This window comes from Thermobia domestica, chromosome 1, assembly GCF_964235325.1.
Source record: "Thermobia domestica chromosome 1, izTheDome1.hap1.1, whole genome shotgun sequence".
Lineage (NCBI taxonomy): Eukaryota > Metazoa > Arthropoda > Insecta > Zygentoma > Lepismatidae > Thermobia > Thermobia domestica.
The window spans coordinates 197,487,692-197,508,893 of NC_137454.1; the positions used below are offsets into that span (position 1 = coordinate 197,487,692).

General features: G+C 35.4%; 2 protein-coding genes across 2 annotated transcripts in view; one reads left to right on the plus strand and one right to left on the minus strand.

Moving 5' to 3' along the window:
* LOC145666972 (chymotrypsin-2-like) overlaps positions 1 to 21,202 on the minus strand; it is a 405,304-nt gene that overhangs the window by 303,133 nt on the left and 80,969 nt on the right. The gene's annotated exons all lie outside the window — the stretch shown is intronic.
* LOC145666965 (chymotrypsin-2-like) overlaps positions 1 to 21,202 on the plus strand; it is a 70,351-nt gene that overhangs the window by 9,923 nt on the left and 39,226 nt on the right. Inside the window, exons 3-4 of the mRNA XM_081734610.1 lie at positions 4,524 to 4,606; positions 16,868 to 16,956. Coding sequence (XP_081590736.1) covers positions 4,524 to 4,606; positions 16,868 to 16,956 — 172 coding nt within the window. The remainder of the gene's footprint in view (positions 1 to 4,523; positions 4,607 to 16,867; positions 16,957 to 21,202) is intronic.

A 21,202-nucleotide genomic window follows, 5' to 3' on the forward strand; every position in this document is an offset into this window, starting at 1 on the left:
CTGAACATCTTCTATAACAACTCAGGCTTCAACATCAAGGCTTGAAGTCTGTTAACTGTAAACCTCCATGGAGAAGGCTCCAAACATCAGATTACCAGCACAAGATACTGACATCTCATTTGAAATGGAAATGATAATCACCGAAAACTATGATATGAAATAGCCCTACTGAGGGAAAAAGTCCAGACTAAACTCACTAAGCAATATTTTGATAAAGATTGCACAGCGAAAATAAAATGAACAAAAACACGAAATTTTATCTGAAATTTTGAATTTTGAATTGGATCGACTGTATCTATCCCAGTAAACATCAAAAAATTAAAAGAAAAATGTTGAAGTACTCAATTTGATCTAACTACTAACTAACTAACTAACTAACTCTATGGCCTATGGAACCCGGAGGTTCAGTGCCGCGTTCACAAAAGCTCTCCACTGACTTCTATCCTTAGCTAATTGCATCCAGTTTCTACTTTGTATTCCTATCTCTGCGAGATCCATCTTAATATTATCCTCCCATCTGCGCCTAGGTCTTCCTAATGGTCGTTTTCCTATGGGTCTACCAGTCAAGACTTTGAAAACGTTTCTACTTTCTTCCATTCTAGCTACATGACCTGCCCACCTAAGCCTCCTAGACTTGACGACCCTAACAATGTTGGGTAAACCGTATAAACTATGTAGTTCCTCGTTATGAAGCTTCCGCCATTCCCCATTCTCGTTCCTCTTGGGTCCGAATATTCTTCTCAGGATCCTGTTCTCAAATACTTTCAGTCTATGTTCTTCCCTCAGAGTAAGCGACCATGTTTCGCAACCATACAGAACAACAGGCATGATTATCGTTTTATATATTTTAAGCTTCAAATTCCTCGACAGAATTCGCGACGACAAGAGATTTTGAACCGAATAGTAACACGAATTCCCTGCTTTTAGTCGACATTTAATTTCTTCGTGATTATGATTTTCGTCTGTTAATATTGATCCTAAATATTTGAAAGTATCCACTTTATCAAAAGCATTATTTAATATTTTAACGCCTCCACAATTTGGCGTATTACGGTCCCGACGCACTTCCATGTATTTAGTTTTTTCTGCATTTACTTCTAAACCCATGTCCCTGCAAGCGTTTAATAAGATCTCTGCATTTATTTCTACTGTTTTCCTATCATCCCCTATTAAATTTACATCATCAGCATATGCCATAACCTGGTGAATGCCGTTCAACTCTAGGCCCTGGTTGCTATCTTTGATTTTCCTTATAGCGTATTCCAGCACAAAGTTAAATAATAATGGCGACAACGCATCTCCTTGTTTCAGGCCATTTTCGACGTGGAAGCTCGGGGACAAAAATTTTCCTACCCGGACTTTACTTTGGGATTCACTTAAACATATCTTAATTAATCTAATTAGCTTTCTCGGTATTCCAAGTTCTGTAAGAACGTTGTATAATGTTTCTCTCCTAACCGAGTCGTAAGCCTTTCTAAAATCAATAAATAGTTGATGTACCGGAGTATTGTATTCCCACTTCTTTTCGAGTATTTGGCGAATGGTAAATATTTGGTCGATAGTTGATCGATTTCGTCTAAATCCGCACTGATAATCTCCAATAATTTCATCTGCGTATGGGGTCAATCTTGCTAACAGAATATTTGAAAGGATTTTATAGGATGTTGACAGGAGAGAAATGCCTCGATAATTATTACAGTCAGTTTTGTCGCCTTTCTTGTGAATTGGAACAATGATTGACTCTTTCCACTCTTGTGGCAATTCTTCCTTGTTCCAGATAAGGAGAATGAGTTTGTGTATCTTATTCCACAATTTTTCGCCTCCAGCTAAAATTAACTCAGCCGGAATTTCATCTACACCCGGAGATTTGTGTTTCTTTAATTTCTTTATAGCGGCTTCCACTTCTATTCGATTGGGTTCTGGAATATACGGTTCTGCGGTGTGTATCTTCTTTTCTCCACGCACATTAGTTTTTGGCTGCGTGTTCAGCAAATCGTCAAAGAAATCTTTCCATCTATTTAAGAGGCTATCCGTATCAGTGAGAACTGTTCCGTCAGATTTCTTTAATATATAAGCGCGAGGTTGATAGCCTTTCTTAAATTCGCTGATCCCCTTATACATGTCCCGAATATTTTTATTTTTACTATTATCTTCAAGTTCCTTAATTTTAGCTTTCAAAAAATCCCGTTTCTTTGTTCTAAAAGTTTTGGAACTTTCCCGCCTGATATCTGCGAAATTTTGTGTAGTTATTTCATTCGGATTTTGTAGCCAACGTAATTTTGCCTGTTTTCTCTTCTCTGCTAGTTTAATGCATTCTTGGTCGAACCATGGTTTGTTCCTACGTATTTCCGCGTGTCCCAATTTTTCTATTGCTGAACTTTTAATGCTATCTCTAATTTCAATCCAAGTATCCTCAACACTAGTGCACTCCGAGTCTTCTAAGACCGAGAATCTATTCGAAACTTCAATCTGGTATTCCTCTCTTACCTGGCTCTCTTCTAATTTCTTTAAATTAAATCTCTCCGTTTTCGGACATTGAATATTACCTTTATTCAACGATAATCTCTCCCGTATTATCGCTACTACCAGGTAGTGATCAGTGTCACAATCAGCCCCTCTAAACGACCGGACGTCAATTATGCTAGATTGTCTTCTTCTATCTACTAAAACGTGATCAATTTGATTATGTGTTTTTCCGTCTGGTGATGTCCAAGTGTATTTATGAACGTCGCGATGTGGGAACTTTGTACTCTTCACGATTAGGTTTTTGGATGTTGCAAAGTTCACGAGTCTAACACCGTTGTCATTACTTTCCTTATGCAGACTTTCGTTCCCTATAATCGGTTTGAAAATATCCTCTCGTCCTACCTTCGCATTGAAATCCCCTAATAGAATCTTCATATGGTATCGCGGGAGTTGGTCAAATATCCGTTCCACTTCTTTTATATCGTCACCCTTATCTTCAGTTGGAGCATGTACATTTAAAACAATAATATCACACCACCGACCCTTAAGAGTAATAAAAGAAAGTCTGTCAGTAACAAATTCAACCCGTTTAATTGCTGGTAATATTCGTTTGTGAACGAAAAACCCTGTTCCTAACTGGTGATTTTTATTTCCTTCCCCGTAAAAGAACGTAAAATTTCCGGAATTCTCAGATCCATTTCCTTCCCACCTAACTTCCTGAACTCCTACTAAGTCCATCCTGTATTTCTCTAACTCACTCGTTACAGATTTTAACGCGCCTGCCCTATAAAGACTTCTGATATTCCATGTTCCAAATCTCATGTCCATTTTCTTTTGCTGATGTCGTGCCAAGTTATCAGTCCTTGTCCGAGGCTTTTGTGAATGTTTCTGAACAAGTACCTTTTTTTACAGGATGAGGGTGTTAGCCTTACCCAAACCCCCAAGCTGGAGGACCACTCCTAGTCGTCTGTCCGCGACTGCTTATTCAGTATATTCGCAGCTAACCTCTATATCTAGAGGCCTTCTCCTCGATCCGCAACCTGAGGACGCGCCATGCCGTGGTGACAGGAACCCACGTTACACGGATTTGATCTAACTACACCTATTATATGTTGGTAGAAGTTAAAGAAAATTTGAATCCTAATTACTGTCCAGCAAATATCTAACAATTTTAGTCACAAATTACATTTTATCTGTGATAATACACATAAAATAACAGGTTTGAGGTATATTTGACACTCGTAAATCTTTATATTTGTCTTTAAAAACTGAACATAAGAGAGAACTATACTACCATATCAAGGTCTTAATTTTGGTAATTTACAAAATGTATTGTTGTTCCATAACGTAATCAAATTTCATCAGACGGGATAAAATTAATTCCAATTATTCCAGATTCTGAATTGTTGGCAATTTTATACCTATAGAAAGAAACGAGATGGATCAGCCAAACTTACAGAGGCACATACCGCAGTTCTATACACTTCTACCAAAATTATAAGGTAGGGCAACGTATTCATTGCTAAATCTTACAAGGGACGTATGCGAACTATGACAGCTAGATATGTATGAAATTTTTTTACCGAGACTTATTATGGATGGCTAATCATCGTGGTAATAGTGACTCAGTGCGGAGACGCCTTGTTTACCCGCTACGTATAATACATAGGCTATACCAAGCAGTGAATGGGTAAGGCTGTACCGAGTTATACCCCAAAAACGCCGGGAAAACGCAGAAAATGAAAAATGTGTGCAGGTAACCTGATGCCTACGGGAGAGAGACAGTGAACAAGAACACGACAGTAGTGTCACACAAGCAGTGTTGCCATCCCAACAGAAAATTGTAGTTTTTTTAATAGAATATATACCATTTTATGACCTTAAAACAATGGCATATAACGTAAAAGAAAATAAGCAAACGGTGGGTTATCAGTGTTGCCAAATAAGAGAGATATAATGCTCTAAAACCTGTAATATTTCCATAGGATATTTTATACATATATTGCATCGACACTTGTATCTTCAGCTGAAAGTAACGCATATTTTGCATTTTTCAGCCATAGAAACGGAAGCGAAGCACATTCTTCAGGGCAGGATTGTTGGAGGCACACGAGTAAGACCAGGAGAATTTCCTTTTCAGGTACTTCCATCTCATTTTTTCTTTAGTATTTAGTATTTTTAGAAATTAACTGTACATATTTCCATTTGTATTTTATCACATTTTTTCTTTCAGATTGATTCCTGCTTGTCCTTTTTTATAGTGTGGAACTCGAAGATCTCTCCTAATAATAAGATCTTCAAAATCTCTTTGTACAATATTTTCCATTATTTACAATTTAGCAGAACGTTAATTAAAGTAGATTATGTAGTCGGTATATTCATTATTCTAAAGAAACATTATACTCATGTTTCAGAATTAGTTAATACAGTTAATGTGTTCACGTCAGAGTCAATATCCGTTTAAATTTAAAAGCGATATTGTATTATAAAATTGTCTTATCTTTCCTCAGAGTTTGCTCACTGACTGTTGTACAACTATGGTGGTTTATGTTTGCAAAAATATGTAATGACAAGTTTTATCATCTACATTTCCTTCCAAAATTTTGTATATGTTATGATTTGTGTAGTTTAACATCTTCACTGAATGAGCATTGGTATTGCCGAGAATTTGTCGACAGACAGTGGCACCGCTTTGTGTAATCGTTAACGCTCCCGCCTTCGGTGCGAGCGGTCCTGGGTTCGATTCCCGTTGGGGCACTCGGTCGAAAAGTATAAAAATCTTTTTCACACCAGCCATCAAGAATGAAGTTTTCCTGGGTTTTCCTCATTCATACCAGGCCAATTCCGGGGTGCTACCTAATTCATAGGTTCCAGGTCGCTTTTTTCCTTCCCTTCCCCCGGATAGTGTGCTCGCCAAGGGACGTTATCCCTCATACGTGACGGTCTAAATTCCGATAAAAGTCGAAAGCCCAGAAACCTAAATCATAATTCCCCTTTGTAGATTGACAATTTCTTATTTACTCTACAAACTTTATAAATATTTGTTCAATTCTATTAATTAAAGATAATTGCATATTCATAAATCTTCACCTAAAACTACTTTGTTATTTTCAAAAAGTTGTTTATTATAAATGTCTGTAGCTTAACCCTTCGTCAGACGTCAGAATTTTTCACGGACCCCACGGATTCCGAAATATATTTTTTGGTCGTAAAAGTTACTGTTTTTAAAATTTTATTTCTTTTGTTTATTTTTAATGCTTTAGGTATATTATAATGTATTATTACATAATTGAGTTTACAAAAAAGGTACACACTACATCAAAAAATCAACTAGGTTAGCAATATGACCATATTATATTGGTCGCATTTTTCATGGCTACAGAGTTTATTTACTGTTTCTAACAGTTCTAGGTCAAAACCGCGCAAACAATAACAGCGATGGGCAAAAACATCGCGTGTAAATACAGCGTGGACAAAAACAGCGCATGCAAATACCGCGTGGACTAAAACAGCGCATGGACAAAAACTTGCGCAAGGACAAAAACAGCGCATACAAATAGCTCAACTTGCTCTTTGCGTTTAGACAATGTCAATCTAGATATATTAAGTCACAAATACTGTGAAATATATAGACACGTATTTAAGCTTACTATATAGTCATGGTTATGTTTCATGCATAAATAAACACACTAGAGTTACAGAATATAGTAAGATTTGTATAGATCATATATTTTTAAAGCACCAAAGTCCACTGAATGTCACATCAGCTGTGTTGCAAACAAGTATAACTGACCACTTTCTCACTAGTATAAATGTTCCCATTACAATGCAAAAGAGGAAAAATTTCATATGAGACAACAATTATAGATTATACTTTATTAAATGAAGAATTGAAAAAATGTAACTGGGGGTCTGGTAATACACAGTAATTGTGTTAATACTGCAACTTCGAATTTCATTCAAATAATGAAAAATTGTATAAGTAATTCACGTATTAACGCTAACAATTAAAAAGTAAGTAATAAATATCACAAAATAAAACCATGGATAAAAAGGATTAGTCAACTCTGTAAGAGAAAGATATATATTAAGTCGTTTAGTAATAAAAAAACAAAAATGATTGAGAATTTAAGGAATATTACGGAAAGTATAAAATAAACTTACACAATTAATAAAAGAAGTTAAAAATGACTACTATAGAAACAAATTACATTATGTAATAACAATGTTAGTATATTATGGAAGGTAATAACAGATATAGATAAAATTACAAAAATATGTAGAAATAAATGAACAAAACGCTAAAAATGGTCTAGTTACGTTTGAACGTGATCCAATGTTAATAGTTGAAAGTTTTAATGAGCACTTTTCCAGTGTTGGCAAAAAATAGTTAACAAAGAGATTGATGATAAAATAAATTTTAATTTGAATTCCCAAACTAAAATAGTAAACTCTATATTCTTCACTCCAATCACTGAACAGGAAATTAAACGCGTCATAAATGAATTATCACCAAAAACATCTGGTATAGACGAATTAGCAGCAAGTGTATTGAAACATACGAAATCAAACATATTAAAACCTTTGCAGTACATCTTTAACTTAAGCTTAGAAACAGGTGTATTTCCTTATGATTTTAAGACTGTTGTAATAAAACCTATATATAAAAAAGGCTCAAAGGCTGATCCTAATAACTATAGACCTACATCAATTCTCAGTAACTGTGCTAAACTGTTAGAAAAATGTATGAAGAGAAGATTAGTTAATTTTCTTGAACAAAATAAATTCTTTTCTTCAAATCAATATGGATTTCAAAAAGGTAAAAGTACATTAGATGCGGTATACAATTTAACAGAGATTGTTTGTAAAAATGTTGATAAAGCTGAAAAGTAATTGCAGTTTTCCTAGACTTAGCTAAAGGATTCGACACAATATCACAGAAAATTCTATCAAATAAACTAGAAAGATGCGGAATAAAGGGTATATCGCTATCTTGGTTTAAGTTATTTGAAAGAGAAAACAGACTTCCAAATAGGTAATTTTCAATGCAATTAATCATATGTAAAACAAGGAGTCCCACAAGGATCTGTATTAGGCCCAATATTATTTTTAATTTATATAAATGATTTGTGTAATTTAAAAATGGACGGGCATATACAATCATTTGCTGAAGACCTCTCTCATATTGACTGATAAAACATGGATAGATATATTCAAGAAAACTGAAGCAGAAACAAAGAAAGTAAAATAATGGCTTGATAATCATCAGTTAGTATTAAATGCTGAAAAGAACACGTATACAACTTTTTCGCCAACTTTAACAGGACAGCCGGCATTTTTAGGATGTCACTAAAATTGCATTATTCTCAAAATACTGAAAAATGTAACTGTAGTCCTCTTATTAGTGAAAATAAAGTAAAATACTTAGGTATATTTATTAATAAGCATTTAAATGGTCTTCTCATATTACCCATATCGCCACAATACTAAGAAATTATAGAAATGTGTTCAATTACGAAACATTGTAAGCATAAAAATATTACGAACTGTATATTGTGCTCTTGCAAATAGTATACTTACATATGGTATATTAATTTGGGGTGCTGCTTACCCTACTCATTTAAAACCTCTGATTGTTCAGAAAAGTAATATTGTAAGAATATGTTTTAAAAAGGGACTTGATAGTAGACTAGATAGACTCTATGAGCAATTTTCAGTATTACCACTATCAAAATTATATTTGCAGAAGGTATTAATATATGTTAAAAAGAATAGAAACAAATGGGATGTAATAAGACATATATATATATATATATATATATATATATATATATATATATATATATATATATATATATATATATATATATATATATATATATATATATCAAACCAGAAATGTGACAAACAAAAATTTAGTCGACGTGAAGTGACAGCGAGCACGAGTGATTTCGAGAACAGTTGAGGGAAGTGGTCGTAAGCGGGAGCCCAATTGAAGAAACGATCGCGAACCCCAGTGAGCGCGAGGCCAGTTGAAAAAAGTGAGCTCGAGCGCGAGCGAGCCTAGTGCAAAATGTTCATCTATGGGTTTTGTACATGGGCTGTTTTGTCCACGCGGTATTGCATGCGCTGGTTTTGTCCTTGCGCGGTTTTTGTTCATGCGCTGTTTCTGTCATTGCGCGGTTTTTGTTCATGCGCTGTTTTGTAAATGAACTGTTTTTGTCCTTGCGCTGTTTTGACCAGATACCGTTTTTCTAACACAAAATGCTGGTTGTTTTTGTTGAAAAGAATATCAGAATGCGCTGAAACCACAGTCTCTTTAACATACACAACAGCCTACAAAAATGTAGAGCACAAACATCACCAATGTGTTTGTACTCTATTCCTTGTCAGTTTTGTCCGTAGTAAAATTCATCAGTGTTTGTAACGTTACATTTAAATTTTAACTTGTTGCATTTATTACCCACAGTTCGAATCACTAAATTGGTAAAAAAGAAAAAAGATTAAACACCTTAAATTGGTACCTGTAATTGCAATATTTATTAAATATCTTGAAAATCAAGCACATTAAATGTTTGACACAACTGACTTGTATTATTCTTATTTCATGAATGAATTATTCTGTTGCCATAGCAACAACAGACAAAAACCTATCTTCTTTTCAACAACTGCCATTACATGATTATTTATATAAAATCAACGTATATTCTACATTTTTCTTCTTATCAAGAAATTGTGTACTTTTTAGCGCCGTTGCCCAAAATAACTACAAGAAAATGAAAATAATTTATAGATTAGATATACAATCTCGTTGTATATATGACTCCAGACGAGGGCTTCTTAAATTGATTACAATTTAAGAGAGAATCCTGGACCGTTACATATTCTTACAAACATGGTTACCTTACTTTCCGAAAAGCCCTCCTATATATAAATTACAATACATATATTACTTTCATTTTATATCAACAATAATCTTACATTTATTTAATAATCAATTTCATTTTAAGTCTATAAATTATCGTCGAAGAGGACTTATTCAAAATACGATCCGCTTGTTAATTATTTTGGTCCAAAAATAGATTGTTTAATTCAATATCTCCAGAGCTCATTAACACATTAAACGAAAATACATTGACATATTACATAACTTATTTCTTCCACTTGGGCATCATTAAAATGATCATAAAGGAATTAAAAAGCACAATATTGATAAGTGAAACGAATTATAAAGAAATGATAACAATACTTAAAATAAAACAAAACAAGACTTGATCAATATAACGGAATAATACAAATAAAGAAATTATCATATTAAGAATCAGCAATTTTTTTAATATGAGTTAAAATACAATATAACATGTTTTATTTGTTCGGGCGCAATTAGCGTGACTTTGATAGGCACTATTCGTATTCATTTACATTAAGAACATTTTTTTTATATTATCTGTATAGAATTCAAACAAAGTACGAATGACAAATGAAATCATCACGATATTTAAAGTGAAATACAACAAAAATCAATTGAATATGTTTTCTCGGACGCCACAACATTAGCTTAAGTTGCATTACCAAAAAATTCGGTTAAGTTGCATTGTACGCCACAATCTTGTGTACAGTTCTGTATATTATGAATTCCTCCAAATCATTGATTTCTATTTTGATAACTTCTTCCACCTATAAAATTGTTACGAAACCTATTTCTAGAAAAATTAGATGTACTGTTTGCCTGATTTCTAAACGCTTTATAGTTACTGTTTCTGTAATTAGGTTCAGCTCTATTACCGGTATAATTGAATCTATGATTACTTCTTACATTAGGGTTACATTCTTGACGCACATTGATATTCCGGACGGGAATATAATTACCTTGACTTCGGTTATTATTAGTTTGATTATTACTTTGCACCATGGATTGATTTTCAAAATTTTGCACTATCATAATCAAATGATTGAAGTTAATGCATTGTGCAAAAATCGGTATTTGTTGCAACCTAAAAAGTAATAGTATCCGGATCGATGCTATAATTCGTAATTCCTGTTGGTACGGATTAATTAATTTCAACTCATTGTATACAGAAATAATAAAATCAGTTAGATTCTTATCAATTTTGGGATTAAACCGTCTGTTTCGAACCAAGGCGTCTCGGTTTACCAACATGAAATCATTCTCAAAATTGGAAAGCAAAGCGTTCTTAAAATCTAAATAATTGCGTAAACTCCCCCTGATTGCTTTGAACCAAACAGAGCAGGGTGGTAGTAAAACATGTGGTAAAATTTGAGAAATTTAGATTTGTCTATACCGATTAAGTCACATTCTTCATTTTTTTTAAATAGGCTGGCAGGTATGCCTTCCGACCTTCCACTAAATTTCGTTAAGATCGAATTTCACTGAATTTAAACTGATAATTGTTACTATGAGACAGTTTCGTATGATTAGATGTTACGCATCTGGCTTTCCTGCGATGTAATGAACGGGGGCTCCTTTCTTTCTTCCCGATGCGGCAGACATTTTCAAATGGGACTATAACGAAACAATTCAATTTCGATAGATATCACAATTTAAATCCACATTATCAGCTGAAAACAGTAAATCAGGTATGGCACAGACCAGTGGCGTATTTATGATTTTGTTTCGAGAGGGGCTTTGGTAACTTTCGGGGGGGGGGGGCTTTGCCTGAAAATGTGAAAATTCTGCAAGATATTTAATATATTTGACTATAGTAAGTAAGATTTCGGGGTGGCTTAAGCCCGGAAGCCCCCCTAAATACGCCACTGGCACAGACACTCGGTCACTCCGCGCAAACGCTCGAACAGCACTAAATAAACTTTCAGCATACCTTCCGCATACCAGCATTCAAACTCAATTGACTACAGTAGAAGGTACTGAGAAGAGCGTGAAGCTACACAAAAAGTAAAAGGATATATAAGAATTACATTACTCGCGGAGTCCGTCGGAGTGCAAACACCCACAACACTTACCAAAACCAGAAGTAGTTGAAATTTACTACTACTTTTGATTTCGATACTGAATTCCCAACAGCAAAAAGGGTAATAGATATGAAAATGCTACTTTTTGCAATCGATTATGCTTCCCTGGAGTAGGTTCTACCTTCTCCTTTAAAAATCTATTCAATCCGGAAGTGATTCAAATTAAAAATTTTTAGTTTCAATATTTATTACAATAGAAGTAAAACAACACGAACAGCGAGAAATGGTACTTTCGGTACGAAATCAGCGTGCTATCCTAGGAGTAGATTCCATCTTTTGATCTTATTAATCCATTGCAATCAGTAATTATAGATGCATTACTGAGAATTTGAGTATTGAATTCTCATAGTTTGGAAGTCATCCGTGGTTTCAAACTGTGAAACGAAATTCATTTGTTTGTATTCCGCATTAACTCCAAGCTCCGTTCTACATGTGAGAGGTATATTTATAGTCCTCATGTTCCAGTACAAACGTACTGATTATTGAATGGAAACCCTACTACTTATAAAGTTTTTTTCTTCAATTTCTCAACATTTTGGTTTCTGGACTTCGGAGAATCCCTCTTCGATGTATTTATAAGGGATGTAAGGGTGTGTTTTCTAGGATATTAATATAAACACTGTCGCTCATTCTTCCAGTCACTCGAACTACATCTTTAAGACCAGCAGTCATCATATATTCCCAGACGTTTGCTTACATTCGCCCTGAATGAGAAATTCTGGTAATATTTTTTCGGCAGTGTTATATACAGTATAACTCTATATTACTGATTAGACATGAAAACCTTCTATAGTGTGTGTAGATTACTAAATCATATTCCTTACTTCTTCAACTTGTCCTTGACCTTGATAGGCAATCGTCACTTCAGAAAGAGACATGAATCATTTATCACTTTCTTCGTCGTTGTCGTCGAAGAATTTTGTCACAGCTTTAGCCCGGTGGCATGGGGCTCCATAACGCATAAAGATGAATTGTACGTCATCAAACCAGAGTGCAGTCTGGGAAAGCAATTCTTCTTGAAGAACTTGTAGGTACTGGTCGTGCTGCATTGTCCTCTCTACTATATACAGTCTTTCAGGCCCGAAGACAGAGATCACACCTCAGACCATGACTGAAGTAGGATGCTTCACGGTTTATTAAATACATTCCAACTTGAATTCTCCCCAGGGCAACGTCGCACATATTGTGAATATTCATCAGACACAAAGATATATGATTCATCACTGAAACACACTATTCTCCAATCGTCAACAGTCCAATATTCTAGGCCTCCTGCCCATTCAAGACGCTTCTTTGCCATGATTGGATTAGACTCTAATTTTTGTTTTCTTCCTTGACCGTGTGCTTTAATTCCCTAGGCACGAAGAATCCTTCGAACACTTTCAGGCCAAATGTCTGCGCCATACTCAGCGATTTTTATGCTTAAGTCTATTAGAAGTGGCACTTCTGTTTCCCAGAGCCAATATTTTTAGTTTTCTGATATCTCTTAGCGATAGCATTGGTTTTCACCCACACTTCCCAACCCTATTTTGGCTCTTGTTTATTTCAGCAGAGATTCTACTCACAGTTTTTTGTTATATCCCAACTCCACTAGCAATGTATTGCCGTGTATATCTTATTTCCACCAGAAATATTTTGTTAACTTCCATTTTACGCGGAGAAGGGTCTTTTGCTTTTCCCATTATGCTGCAATTACAGGACTACACAGAATAAAAGATTGATACACGAAACACGTCACGCACATTTTAAACGCTTAAATGTCGTTAATTTCTTACGACAGCAACCACAACACTTCAGACTGTAACTTGTTGATAGGAGCCACAATAGCTATCTACAACTGAAACACCACTTTCAGAATTTCTCGCCTCGCTAATACCATCTGCTGTTCAACGGTGATATAATTACTTCAACTGTACAGTGAACAAATGAAGGATCCTATATTGATGGTTTAACCATTAAATTAAAGGTTCTAGAACTCTGAAATTAGGACTCCTACATCAATTTTGCATTTTTCAAGCGTGAGTCTAATAATTTGAGCCCGTCTGTAGTAACAAAGAGTTTTCACATACTCATAATTCCCTTTAAATATACGCTCGAAAACGAAAGAAGCTGTAAATTAAAAAGGGTCTCCAATATTCTCCCATCAAGTTTGGCCTAGAAGGACAAGCCATCAGTTGTTTTGTAGAAAGTTACTGTATATTTTCACAGTATAGTCATTCAGTGTATACAAACCACCTCTCTAGGGACTTCCTGCTTGTCTATGCTGTACCTGATGTATTGGATTTGAACAAGTGTATCATAATTGACAACGATAATAGAGTTTCCGCTTTAGGGGTTTCCGTATCTCCTCCGTCTATTTGCCCTCCATTTCTTAAAGTGTTACGGATCTTACAACTTCAAGATATATTGTTAACTTCCAACTCTCCTTACGTTTATACTTATGTTATTGCAACCTCCAAGCTCGAATTGATATGCTTCTCGTAATACCTGAGCTATGTTCATATATTATTAAAACTAACATTTCCTATCGCTTGTTGAGACCACGCTGTTATGATTGGTGTTCTTAAATTTTCATCTATCATTTCGCTTACATGCGGTCCTTCTTACTGGAAGATTAATAATGCTCTGTTGACCTACACCGACACTAGCTTGTTTTGAGCAAAAAGATTCAGTTTGATTACATGTTCTATTATGTATTGTCGTGGAATGTCTTACCTAGGTATTAGAGGCCAAGATACGTAGTTTCTATGAAGAGAGAGGTCAGGCGGCCTCGGTGCGAATACGCTATCCTTTATAATTTTTCAACAAGTTTGGTGGAGTTATGAAATATTGTCTCCTGTTTGTAATGCATACGAAGTATTCAAAACCTCATACAACGCCTTAAAAGCGTTTTAAATAATTATATGCTCCAGTTCTATATCACTGAAGATCTTTATTATTGTTCAGTACTAGAATCAAGATAGATTTATCATCTTACTATACTTTCACAACAACGCCGTGCTACGTAGATATCCACTTTTTGTTTGAACGATGGTACTACCACACAGGATACGTGTCAGATTTAGACACTTTTACTAGCCACAATCGATACTTCTCCAAACAAGCTGAGTACTACTAATTTTGCTTTTTTTTTGTCAGCAGTACTACAATCTATCACGCCAAAAGAAGAGATGGCCTTCTTCGACAAATTACAGCCGCTTCATTCTATAAACTTTTAAGGACTGCTAAGACAGGGATAAGCCCAACTGCTCTTCTCAGTCCGCTTGCTACCACTTTTATTAATACTTTTCTGCCGGATACTCATTTCTTGTAATAATTGTGCTATTAGAACAATTAAAACTGAAACCACTCATACCTGATCTGTTGCAGACTATCGCTCTATTTATCTTCTTCCGATGGACCTTAAATAATTTGCGAAATTTCTGATCCGTCGTCAGAAACCACTTTTGATTAAATATGTCAGTTTATCTCAAAGTAACATTGTCCATGTTCTAAGATCTTTACATCATTATGAATATTGCGAACTGAAACCCGAACTCATCGTTATTGATTTCGAGCAATATTAGGCCAATTTGGATCGTAAGTTTTTATACATGGTTTGTGTGCATTGAATACATCTTCGCAATTGTGTGCGCTTACTCAAATGAAATGAAATTTTTAAGTTTTACGTCCCACGGTTATGCCGGTTAGGCTAAAGGAGACGGTGAATATGAGAAATGAATGAAATGGTGGAATGAAGAAAGTGGGAGGAAACGGGAGAACCCCGAGAAAACCCACGAACACGAGCGCTTACTCAAAATGTATGCAAGTCTGCCTTTTTTCAATTGTAGGTTAAGAGTCATTATTCTGCGTCAATTTCCCTTGTACGCGGTCTTTGACGAATGTACAGATATTTATTTTCCTGAAAACAGTGCAATTTGCTTATAAAGCTTACGTATCTTCAGAAAGGTATATCTAATTAACTGTGTTGTTTCTTCGTTCTGTAGTGTATAATTACTGTTATTGCTTTTAATATACAGGGTTTGTCCGGAAAGTAATAGGACTGAGTCGATTTAAAAAAATATATATTGAGCCAATCGTTACAATTCTTTAAAAACTTTCAAAATAGGCTCCTGCATCGATGCAGCGCTGCCAACGCGATTTCCAAGCATTGAACGCGTCACGGAAGTCATTCTCCGGAATAGCCTTGAGAGCCGCGGTGCAAGCTGCTTGGATCCCCTGTGTCGTCTCAAAATGCCTGCCTTTCATCGGGAGTTTCAGGCGAGGAAACAAAAAGAAGTCCTGGGAGCCACATCTGGGCTGTAGGGCGGCTGCGGAAGCGTTGGGATGCCGACCTTGCAGCTTCCAGTCGGCTCCGATGTCTGGTCGGACCCGATTGACCCTTCGTTTGAGTATCTTGAGCTTCCACGTAAAACTTGGCGTTGACGGTTTGTCCAGGAGGAACAAATTCATGGTAGATGATGCCTTTGATGTCAAAAGAACAATGAGCATCGTTTTCACTTTGGATTTGCTCATTCTTCCCTTTTTTGGGCGAGGAGACGCCGGCGTGTGCCACTCGGAAGATTGCCTCTTTGTCTCGGGATCATACTCAAAGATCCATGATTCGTCACCTGTGATTACGTTATTCAAAAATTGGGGGTCACTTTCACACATGTTCAAATTTTCTTGGCACAATTCCACTCGCCGCAATTTCTGGTCGTCAGTGAGCACTTTTGGGACAATCTTCGCGCACACCTTGCGCATGTTCAAATGCTCCGTCACAATTTCATGAACCACAGTTTTTGGTAAATTTAACATCTGGGCAATTAAACGAATACTTAGTCGACGGTCTGAGTTCAAAACGTCGCGCACACGAGTCACATTGTCGGTGTTTGTCGAAGTCGAAGGTTTTCCAGCACGGTCTTCATCGGCGACCTCTTCCCGGCCCTCTGAAAACGCCTTGTGCGACCGAAAGACACCACTTCTTGCTAAAGCATCATCTGGGTAAGCCTGCTTGATCATATCAAACGCCTCTGTCGCAGATTTACCGAATTTAACACAGAATTTAATCGCGTACCTCTGCTCTAACGAACGCTGCATTTTCGGCTTGCACCACTCACAGAAACACGAGGCGCGAAAAAGCCCGTCCTGACTCTCCGTGTGCTCGGAGACAACTCCGTGTGCTCCGTGTGCTCGTTTGTTAGCTAGGAACGCCCTCTACCGGATCCATTCGGTGCGCGCACGCTCCGAGGTACACTCATGGCGGAATAAAATCAGTCCTATTACTTGCCGGACAAACCCTGTATAATTTGATTAGCCATGACACAATGTAATTACTGACGAAATACATTAATTTGATGAAAGTTGATAACTCTAAATCCACACTTCCTGCAAAACACTTTCGATAGCTTTTAATTTCATTTCCTTAAAGGTCTTATTGAAAGAACGAAATGGAACACGATTCTGCGGAGGATCAATTCTAAGCGAAACGTTTGTTCTCACTGCTGGACACTGTCTTGTGTAAGTAGAAATTATTAATAACGCTTTTTCATATCCAAGTTTAAATACGGAAGTATTTATGTATGTAAACATACAGTATATACGTAACACGATGAAAGATGTTTGTATTTGTATTAACGCGAAACTTAACTCTAAAATTAATAACTTTTTTGCTGTAAGTAATATTACAATCTTATATGTATATTTAACTTTAAAAGACGGATATGGCAATGAAAAAATTACTTATCGGTAATTTGGTAGCGAAGAATTAAAACATACTTCAGTATTTTTAATTAGTTGATACTACTAATATTCGACAATAAGACTGATTTCAATGGCAAAATGGTTCTTGCTAGATACAAAGAGAATGATTACACGTTACGAATTTACATTGGCATCTTGAATGCTATTTATATTATATTGTTAAGCAGTACAACCAACACATCGATTGATATTACGTTCTTCTGAACCAAAGATTCCGGTATATTATTTGCATTATTTGAAAATTGATATAAATAACAACAGCATTCTTCCAATGAATCAAAGACAAGAATACTGACATATTAACAAAATTTTAACTCAAACTTATTCCTTTACGAAATAACAAAAGCATCATTATTTAAAAATTAGTTAAAATCCGTAAAATAATATAAATGAAAAATTTATATATTACATTCTGATAAAAGTGCCAACGAAATGGAAATGGCAGCACAGGCAATATTCATCCAACTAACCATACTGAGGCAGGCTTATGCATTATATGATACAGAACAATCCTAAAGAAATAATAAACACTTCTGACCAGAGTATACACACTTGTTTATTAAAAACTAAATTACAGTGTAACGGTTTCGACAACTTAACGTTGTCTTCATCAGACACTAACACATCAGAGCTAGTGTCTGATGAAGACAACGTTAAGTTGTCGAAACCGTTACACTGAAATTTAGTTTTTAATAAACAAGTGTATATACTCTGGTCAGAAGTGTTTATTATTTCTTTAGTGAGTTCCAGAGTCGTGATCGATAGAGAACAATCCTGTACAGTTAGCGTAAGTAGAAATTACGTATTTACCGACGTTTCAACGTGGAAAAAATGAGACGAGAGTCAGTGGCGGCCGGTGGATTGTAGTTTCAGGTGTTGCAGTACGAATGATAAAAGACAGAAGATATAAAGTGGACTCATTGACTAATCAGCATAACTTGAGATGCAAATACTATATGACATGTGAAATTAAATAAAATTCTGTTTTTAAAAAATAAAAAATGCAGAACATTTTATCCGATTAATCACCTTAATTAATTAGTAAGTTCATTCTTCTCTCTTTGATTGTAGTAAATCTGTCTAACACATGCTGGCTGAACTCTGGTATTCTTATTGTCAGATTTTTTTCGATGGAAAGCATAACCAATGGTGATAACCTTTCTTGGGACATTCAATTCCTTAAAGTGTCAATGCTTTTTTCATGTAGAAAAATACTTTTCGTCTTTTGCTGGCGCCATAGGTACAGTTAATATTAATTTCAGAAGTTTTGTAGATTCACTAAATATTTTTCTAGATTATTGCGAACGATTCATTCTAGCAACCTCAGTCCCTGACAGTGATCCGAATTCCTCTTCAGCGTTGACTGAAGAGAGTTCGTAACAGAGATTAGTGTTATAAAAATGTCCCTTGAACACACTTTTTCACAGTTTACCCAGGAAAATTTCAAATAAATTGAGGAAATGTATCTCGTGCAAACATCATTACTGCCATAAAACATCCTGTAAATTTAAACTGGATTTTTTTTTCAAACACTCTTCTGAATTGTCCTTTGCTTGTTTTGTCTAAGCCTTAATTGCAAGTTTTTCCTCAGTTGAAAGCTGGTCAACGTTTTTGTAAGTTATTTACAGAAGTCACGGTATACAATTCATTCAGAATTTGTAGGTTATTTACAGAATTAAAGCACACACAATAAAATTAAATCTAATAAATAAAAACCAAAACAGTTATACAAAAGAGATACTGGTATATGAATTGCGAATGTCACATATTCATACATCAACACACACACACACATATATATATATGCGTAAAAGAAAAAAAACACATTCCAAATCATCCGTCTTGGTTGTTACGCAATGCATGATGAACATAATATAATTCCACATGAGGCGAAACAATGTTTATCAATGTCATATGTTCTGGAAAGGAAACCTCGAAACCCGCCAGATATAGGATCAGCATGTATACCTAACAGAAGGTAAAGTCGAAGAACATCAAAGCAAACAGCACTGCCAGTTCTAGACCCAGAAATGTGTGTTGGGAGGGGTTCGATACTCTATGCAATATATACCTTTCTTATTCTGCATCCGAAAAGACGATAAGTAATAACTGTCACCTATATTCTTAGCAAAAAATGATAAAACAATTGTTTTTAAGAAAAGAGAGATTAGGGGAGAGGAAGGGAATAACGATCAGTTGGGAATGGCGATCAGCCCACTTTGCCCTCTTGCGTGACCCAAGGAGAAGTCAAACTAGTGCTGGCATCTGCCTCTTGTAGCAAGGTTTCTTGTGTATTGTCGAGGAAAATATCAGAGAGGACTGAAGTTTACAGCGTGCTGAAAATTATTTTTGTTGATTTTCTTATAAGGATCTGCATATTTCAACTCACGATACGTACAATTTTAAGTTGTAAGGTCTTGAAGTTACTAAGATTTTTAAAAAGTTATATTTACGTCTAATGCACGACACAAAGTTATATTTCAAATAAACTTCGTTTTACAGTATAACCAGCCCAATTTTCAAAATGGCGCAATGTTGAGAATGCCGATCAACGTGGTAGGTTTACCATCATGGGATCGCCATTCCGAACAAACTTTTGGAATACTTCTCCAGCCAAAAAATTATAAAAGGGGCTAGACCTAAGATAAGTAATACGCCTACTTGAGTCAAACACTGAAACTTTGGTATCGGTGTAACCTTTGTGGATCGTGGGTGCATGCTGATTGTACTGCTGTAGACTCACCACGTGGATATATCTGTGACGTGTCTTTGAAAAAACGTCAATAAAACATTCAGTTGACGTTTCTCAGTCTTTCGAAGGCGCAGTTTAGCAAAAAAAAACTGTCTATGGAACTATGTGTGTTTATTAAGCTTGTACTGTGATCGCCATTACCAACATGTGATGGGAATGGCGACCAAAGTAGCAATTTGAGTTTTTTCCATCGTGTTCCCGAACTGAAAGTATGAACCTCTTTTTATTTTACACACTTATTGTAGAAGGGTTGGAGTATATATTTACAAATTTGTTTCAATATATTTTGCAAATGAAACTACGTAATAACCTTTTTCTTAGGTGATCGCCATTGCCCACCTCTCCCCTACATGGTGAAGAGTAAAATAAAATATTTAGCCTACATCAATCGTTTCTCTGCTAAACAAGTATAGTTCGTCTACAAATGTTAGTTAAGTTTCGAAATTTTTGGGAGGTCCAGATCCGGTGGACCCCCGTCGTGGCTACGCCCCTGAGCATTGCTAACTAGTCCCAAATTCAATGTGGCGTTCCCCATCATACAGTTTTATGTGGAAATTATCAAGAGTATAAAATATACTTATTTTATAAAAGAAATGTATATACTAAAATACTAGGCTATCCACAGAGGGAGGAGGCGATTCTACATACTGACTTATTAATATTTAAATCACAAATTACTGTGGAAGAAGCCTTCATTATCAATATAAGCTAAGAATTAACTTGTAAATGTGAGTCTACTTTCATTGGTTTTCTGCTCCACTAGATATTTTCTTTCTTAATTAGTAATTGCAATCACTTTTTTTTAATTGTCATTATATTGATTTGCTTCAGTATGTAATTTAAAAATATCAATGCATAAAAACAAATTCCATTTGTTAATTGCTAATAAAATAAAATTTAGAAATCTTATTTAGCGCGAAAAACCTCGTTCAATGAAAACCGTGCTGTGTTGCAGAAGCACTGCAACGATCAGACCCTTTAACTTCTGAGATAGGGGAAAGGAGACTTAACATTAGCTCCAATTGCCGCGCTGAAGGATTCTGGTCGTTGTATGATCGCTGCAACACAATATAAATTAGAGACTCTGTGACGGATTATTTTTCGCCTTTTAAAATGGATTAACGGAACGGACAGTTACGGAAGTTAAAAAAAATGTTATTTAAAGGGTATATATGCGAGTATTAAAAAGTATTTTTCTGTTCTTTATTACTATTGATAATAATATTTTTTTCTTGAAATACTTTGGTCGTT